Genomic DNA, 7,773 nt, shown 5'->3' on the forward strand with positions numbered 1-7,773 from the left:
TACCACATATCAAGGCATATTGGTACAAGGATGGATTAAAAAAAGCCAGGAGAGCAGAACAGGCCAGAAATAAGCATATAAAGGATGCGTGATGTGTGATGGAGGTCATATTATGAAGCTGTGGGGAAAAGATGAACAATTCAATAAATGGTCATGAGACAATTGTTTATCCATATACAAAGAAGAAAACAAGAAAACTGAACTCCCTCCTTTCATCCTACACATACCATACACTCCACAAACCCTAATTCCTGGTGGATTAGTCAAATGAATGTGAAAAGAACATTTTAAAACTTTTAGAAGAGAACAGGGAAATTTATATTTTATTTCAGAGTACAGAGGGTTTTTTAAATGAAACCAACAATTCCAAACCACAAAGGAAAACATATTTTAGTATCAATTACATTAAAATTAAAAATCTCTGTTTATCAAACAACACCAGAAGCAAAGTGATCAGAAAAGCCACAGGCTGAAGAAGATATTTGCAGCACATATAACCTAACTAACAAAGGATCAGATCCATTAGATATAAAGAATTTTCGTGAATCATTTTTTAAAGTTAACTAAATCAGAAAATGAGCAAAAGATCAGAAAAGCAATTCACAGAAAAGGAAGTTTGCATGGCAAATATACATGATATGTTCAGCCTCACGTGGGAATCATTTCACATTCACTAGCTCAGCAAAAACTAAAACATATGGCAAAAAGAGAATTCTTCTGTTTCACTGACAGGAACATAAACAGTTATACCGACTTTGGAGAGCAAACTGACCGTATCTAGCAAAGTTTGATATGCCTTATGACCCAGCAAGGCCCAGGCAGAGGATGGTAACAAAACTACTTAAAAGCATTGTTTGCACTAGAAAAAAAAGTTGGATTAATGTCCAACTTAAATGTCCATCAATAGAAAATGATTAAATTGTGGATTATATATACAAGAAAATTCAATAATGAAAATATAGCATTCATCAAATATGAATGAATCGCACAAATTCAATGTTGAGCAAGTTGCCAAGGAGCTTATACAATATGTATCTTTTATGTTTAAATGTCACAGAGTGGTGAGGGATTCCCTCACATAGAGTTTAAGTGTAAAGAAATGTTTGGGGATAAGAAACGCCAAATTTGGAACTTCTGAATACCTCTGGAGTGATGAGGATGAAGGAGGAAGTGATCAGAGAGAAGTGAGGACACAGATGAGTAACTTATTCTCTATACCTATTTCCCTTATAATGTTTAAAAGAAAGAGAAAAACCTGTGAGCGCTTGGCACACATTCACACCCCACAATGGTAATAAACAGCAGCGCAGGAGTTAAAGCCACAGCCACCGCCCTTTCTCTTCCCACTGGTCCAGGCTGCCTCTTGTGCTCAGGGAGTCTTCTGTTCGTTCTCTTTCACTACAGATGAAAACTGCAAGGACAAGTACTACAACTGCAACGTGGTGGTCCAGGCAAGACTCTGTGTCTACAACTACTACAAGACCGCCTGCTGTGCCTCCTGCACCCGTGTGGCCAACAGGCAGACGGGCTTCCTGGGGAGCAGATAACACTCCTGCACCCCCATCAGTAGGGCAGCATCACTGCCTTCCCTGGGGCTTCAGCAGTGCACCTGGCTGGCTGCTGCTCCAGCACGGGCCCCCTGGCCCAGGCGCTGCCAACCAACTTAGTCACCACCCCTGCGTCCGGTGAATGCACCCCATGGTACCCAGGGGCTTTTTACACAGGATGTTTGAAAGCCACAGTCGGTCCTTTAAGCATCACCATGTACTGATGATCCCCTCCTTGGACCTGGCATCTGCTAATGGTGCCCTTTGAAAGTCAAGCAGTGGGAAGTACATGGAGCTCTCAGCCCTGCTCCCATCTGGCACCTTCAAGTCAGCAGATGGGCCACTGACTGAGCGCTGCCCCGTCCCTGATGCTGCTGGCCTTTCTAAACTTAGCAAGAGTCCAAGGAGGCAGTGCCCCCAACCCAGCGCCCCACTAAGCCTTGCTGACACGCGTGCATCCCTCTGTGACCTCAGCCCAGATGTGCCTGTTTTCATTCTCAAAGACATTAGACTGTTTTCCTGCCCTATGACACAGATAGCTCACATGAATATTGTGCTTTATTTAGCAGGTATACTCACAGATACTAGCTCCTTAGCAGCTCACAACACCCCAGAATGGGAGGCAGGGGTGACTCATTATCCCCATTTTACTGACAAGGAAACTGAGGCTCAACTTAGGTAATTGACCTGCCGGGTATATTCACCCAACCAGTGGAAGAGCTGAGTCCCCGCCCCAGTCATCTACCAGTAACCAGCCTGTCCTTAGATGTGAAAGGTGCTGCTTCATTTCTGACCAAGAGACTGAGAAGTTTCCCAGAATGCAAACAAAGCCCAGGCCCCTGAAATCTTTCCGATCATGCCTTTATCCCAGCACTCAGTTGTTTTGGATGTCTGTTCCTACTTGCCCTTCCCCGCAAAGTTACAGATCCTAGTTACAGGACTCTGCCGGCTTTGTTAAACTGTCCGTGAGACAAGAAAGCCATTGGGGGAACCAGGTGATTGCCTGAAATTCTGACTCCATTCCAAGTGCTGTTCCTCCCAGGGAATCAAAGGCCAGGGTCCTTATGGCCGTGGAGCCTTCCCGACCACAGAGCCAACTTGTGAAGCACACAGCTCTGCGGCCTGGGCTCTGCCCTGCCTCAGCCGCCTCCCCCACATTCTTCACCACGCCCCTGGAGAGTCTGGCCAACCTGTCCCAGCCAAAACACTGCTGTATTAGAAAAAGTCTCTGGTCTTTCTGGTTTGTTTATGAATTTCCCTCTGTGGCCACAAATTCCTCCTCTCCCCCATGACTCACAGTCCATACGCCCCACCCACAGACTTGAGCAGCAAGATCTGCATTAATGCAGTTGGCCTGGGACAAGGAGCTGTGGACCCTTCCCCATCTCTTCCAATTCACTTCCCCCAACTATCCAGTTCCAGAGGCCGCAGGCCTGGAAGGATGCAGTGCATATTGAAAGGTGGACCCTCCGAAAACCAGTTAAGAGGAATATATGTATGTTTTACCCATTAAGAAACAATGGCAAGCTAAACAAATTGTAAACTTACAGAAAATTTGTCTTATGGTCCTGGGCCATAAGTTCCCTTTTAAAGCAAGCCTGGATTCTTAGCAAAATGTTTCCCCCATTTGCTCTTTTAGCTGACAAATCTGCCACTGTGATGATGGTTTGCAGCTTTTGGAAGCAGTATGGCAACCTAGCCTGACACGCTCTTTAGGCTTCCACTAACCTGGGGCTTTCAGAAATTCTATTTGGCCTTTCTATGGGTAGCTTTCCAGCTTCTTTTCTGGGGAGCCCCAGGCATCATTTCCCAAAAGCATCCCCATCTCCTGATTCTCGTGGAACTCCTACAGATAAGCAGCCTGGCAGAAGCCCAGGCTCCCAAACCGACAAAATGAAAAGAGACCAGAGAGGCCAAGCATATTGACCGGTGCTGTTCAGGGCCTGCTCTTTTCCACTCGCCACTTGTTTTGCCTCTTGTCACGAGGACAGTGGTTGCTGTATGCGGCTGCTCTCAGATCTTGCCAGTCATTTGAAGAGGTTTTCATGCTGGAGGGCAGGGTAAGATCAATGAGTGGAAGAGAGAGAGGCTGTTTTAGCTCAAGTTAAAGGAACACCTTCTAGCCATCAAAGCCGCCCAACAGAGGCAAGGGCCACCACACATGAGAGAGCGCTCTGTCCTTAAAGGGAATTCTCTGTTGAGTGGGAGATGAACACCCTGGTTCTTCCAACTCAGCAATTCTCGTGGCTGGGCTGGGTCAGTGATGGCTTTGTCTCTTTATGTCTAACGTGCCCTATGGCTGCTGAAGGTTACCTAACCATTCTTTAAAAGGAGAATGACCCTCCATGAGAATGGCCAGCCTGCCAACTGTGCAGTTGAAGAGGAGCCGATGGATCAGCCCCATGTCTCCCTGGGGGAGAAAGTACATAAACCAGGGGTCTCTTCTTTTTTTTTTTCCAACAAACCATTGAGCTATTCTTGGAGTTCATCTCTGGAGAGATTATACATTATTAGAAGTTTGGTTATTATTATTATTATAGTTTGATCAATTTATTTGTCTTAGAGATCCAATTTTTACTAATTCCCTAGTTTTTTATTTCAGCATCTGAATGTCTTTCTCCCTAGCACAATGCATACAATCAGGGCCTTGGGTATTTCCAGTCATAACTTTCCTTGGAGAGGATCTAAGAAAAGCCCAGATTTCAGTAGCCATCTCCCTCCAAATATGTCTCTTTCTGCTTTCTTAGTGCCCATTATTTCCCCTTCTCCTTTCTTCTGTCCTGCCATCTCCTTCTTGGTCTTCCCATTGTTCTTTAACTGGCCATAATAGGGAATTGGAATTTACATTTCGATACTGGTTTTTTTTTTTGGCCTGTGTACTGGATTGCCTCGTTTCCTGCTCTGAATTTTAAAATTAGATATTAAAGCTGTTATATGGTTTCCTCACAAAAGTCAACAAAGTCCAAACAAAAATAGTTTGCCGTTTTACTTTCATCCATTGAAAAAGGAAATTGTGCCTCTTGCAGCCTAGGCAAAGGACATTTAGTACAATCGATTCTTTCCACCCTCACGATGACTTGCGGTTCTCTCCATAGAAAAGGGATGGCCTAAGAAATACAACTAAAAAAACAAACAAAAAACACCAAAAAAAAAAAAAAGCCATGTAAAGCCAGCCACTAGAGGGAGTCAGTTCAGTTCCGTAAAGGCATGCTCAGTGCCCGCTGCCTGCAAGCTGTTGGGGACCCCAGGGAGGGCAAGGCAGCCTGTCCCCGCCTCCAGGGACCTAGAACATGACAAGAGTTCTCAGCACTGTGCCCACCTGTCCCTTTACCTTACCTCTCTGGCCCAGAGTTCTTGGAGGGTTTTTTCTTTATTTTCTTATGTACTCATCTACTTATTCTCAAAGTATTTAGCATTCAACACTCTTTGTGCTTCAAAAAGAATGGCCTTACAAAGGGACAGAAAAGAGAAGACACGAGCTTGGTGTATTTTCATCAAGTTATGTGGCAGAGAAATCCAGATATTACCAGGACCTTTCTAAACCAATGTTGTGGGGTTTTTTTTTTTTCATTCAGATAGCCACTTCAGAGTTGGAATATCAATTTTCTAATGAGGAGGAAGACATAAGTGGCAAAAAGAAACATGACTTCCCTTAAAACAGGCTGGATAATCTATATCAGCCTTGTAGGTGGAGACTAGTATTTGATCCTTGCCATATAAAACATTTTAATATGGTTTACATGGGAAAATATCAATGGCTTCCTCACAAAATGTATGGATGACATGAAGTTGAAGAGCTAATAGCTTGGGTGACACGTGCTGGATCCAGAAAAGATCAGGGAGATTAGAATAAAACTTGGATGTTAAAAATTCAACAGGAATCCACATAAAGTCCTATATTTGGACTAAAACGAAAAACTATATAAATACAAGGTGGGAGAGAGGCAAGAATTTCAGTTGACTAAGCTCAATGTGAGTGACAGTGGGATGGAACCATGCAAAAACAAAACCCACAGACATGCAGGCTACGTGAAGAGAAAACAGTGGTGAGGATCACATCACATTTTGTTTGCATTTGCCAGAACCATACTTTAAGAAGAAAACCGATCATCTATAACATCAGTTTATCAATGCCCCATCCTGATGAAGGGTGCAGACTCTCAGAAACAGCAGGAAGGACTTCATGAGAACCCTCAGGCTGGAGAGGGGACTAAGGCGCAAGGAGAGCTCTCCTAGGACAAGGACCGAGAAGCTACAGGCAGGCACAGTTTAGCTCCTGCAGAGACGCAGCTTTTCACAAGTTGGAGCCTTCCAGAGATAGAGGGACTGTGGTAGGTGGTGATCCACCCATCACTGGAGGCGGAAGCAGAGGCCGTTTGCCAGGGATGCTGGAGAGGGGATTCAAGCATCTGGCTGGGCAACGTGATGCCCAGGGCCATCCCCACTCGGGGCTTAGGGGAGTCTGTAAGTAGAAGAGCTCTAGGTGATTTGTTAGGTGGGGGAAGGCAAGTACACAGCTACGCACTTTCCGTTTCTGACTTTTGCCACCCTGTTAGCCATGGGGAGCCCACTGTGGGACTGAAACCCTGAGCTGAATGTGGCCTCATGTCTCAGAGAAACACTGGCAAGTTGGTCAGAGCTGCCGTCTGCATCGAGGAGTAGCTGAGCGGCAGGATAGGGGGCTGCCTGCCCAGGGTCACTCACCGTGGTGGAAGCAGAGCCATGGCTTGCCTAGGACCCTATAGATACCATCACTCTTTCTCAGCTCGCCTTGAGTTCCTGCACCTTTGCAGGGGCAAAGTAACTCCCTGCACCCTGAACCACCCCCCATTCCTGTTCGTTTCAGCAGATAATGATGGGGGGTGTCCATCGTACTGAGGATGTGACCACAAGAGGGTGAAAACTTCCAGCCAACTTTCTCAGTCCTTTCTCTTGCGAGAGGGAAGCCACCTGCTACACAAACTGACACCCCCTGCCTTGACCCCTTCCCCACGACTGAGTTGACAGAAGGATATACTTTGTTATAACTTATTATTTTGTTCTCTGTAAATACAAGATGTTTATAGGAAATATGTATTCTGAACTCTATCTGCAGAATGAGTCACTACACCAAAATAGTTCTATTATTTAGAATGTGTTAATTTTAAAGGGACCTGATAGGTATTTATTTACATATGCAATCCACATTTGTGTGAAAGCATGTGATCATACTAACCCAGCCTCCTGGAATGTCGCTGTACGATGATTGATGTTTTCTTCTCAGTCCATAGTTACAATTGTTTAGTATGCTAATCAGTCCAGTTCCCTGAGGTTTAAGATCAAATATAAATTACTCTGCTTTTCGACTCATTCAGGTAGCATTGTACCTGAACCTGATTGCTACTTTTTCATCTTAAATATTATATTTCCTCATCTAATCTGCCTTCCCCTCATCCACAGACATTTGGAGAAGGAAATGGGAGGGTGTCTGTTATCCCTTTCTCTTTGCTTTGTCCCCGTTGTTACACTGGCAGCATCAGTTGCTCGGCAGGCTCGGTTAGAGCCGTGGATGAGGCAGGTGGCTGGCGAGGACAGGGAGAGGCTGAGAGGGAAGTGGCGGCATTTACTGCTCTGACACTTCCACTTGTCCCTGCTGGGGATGCTGGAGCCAAGGCCTGTGGTTGGCCTGTGAACTGCACAGCCAGGAGCAAGGAACCCACTAAATACTCCGTCACCTCCATGTCCCCCCTAGAGTGTTAAATTATTACATAAGCAAGTGAAGGGTAGAAGGCGAATTATGTGAGTGAATATGGTCTGTTTTCTCTTCAGCAAAAATGACTATTTTTGTGTGTGACTAATTTATTTTTATTATTGTAAAGATACAATAAACCAGTTGAAATATCTGCTTTTTCGACAAGTTTGTGCTTTCTCTGGCCTTATTCACGTTCTGTTCTCCTGCAAATAGCCCCCTCTAGAAAGAAGACTCAGACAATGAACCGGTTGAAATATCTGCTTTGTTGACAAGCGTGTGCTTTCTCTGGACTTATTCACGTTCTGTTCTCCTACAAATAGTCCCCTCTAAAAATAAAACTCAGACCCTTGAGAGGTCAGCGGCTTGTAGACGTTGGCTTTGGGTGCTTGGGGTGGAGCCGGGCCAGTTAGAGAACAAGACACGCCTTAGATAGAAAGAACATGAGCCCACCCACTTACACGGGTTCTGTGTTAGGCTGCGTTAGACTTACCTGAG

At 45.0% G+C, this 7,773-nt stretch overlaps 1 protein-coding gene across 3 annotated transcripts in view; it reads left to right on the forward strand.

Annotated features, from left to right (window-relative positions):
- THSD4 (thrombospondin type 1 domain containing 4) overlaps window positions 1-7,443 on the forward strand; it is a 681,844-nt gene extending 674,401 nt beyond the window's left edge. For all 3 annotated transcript variants that reach the window (XM_054451459.2, XM_063652717.1, XM_063652718.1), the window contains one exon: window positions 1,405-7,443. In XM_054451459.2, the coding sequence (XP_054307434.1) occupies window positions 1,405-1,547 (143 nt within the window). In that variant the 3' untranslated portion in view covers window positions 1,548-7,443. The remainder of the gene's footprint in view (window positions 1-1,404) is intronic.
- The last annotated feature ends 330 nt before the right edge of the window (window positions 7,444-7,773 follow it).

This window comes from Pongo pygmaeus, chromosome 16, assembly GCF_028885625.2.
Source record: "Pongo pygmaeus isolate AG05252 chromosome 16, NHGRI_mPonPyg2-v2.0_pri, whole genome shotgun sequence".
In the NCBI taxonomy this organism is placed as follows: domain Eukaryota; kingdom Metazoa; phylum Chordata; class Mammalia; order Primates; family Hominidae; genus Pongo; species Pongo pygmaeus.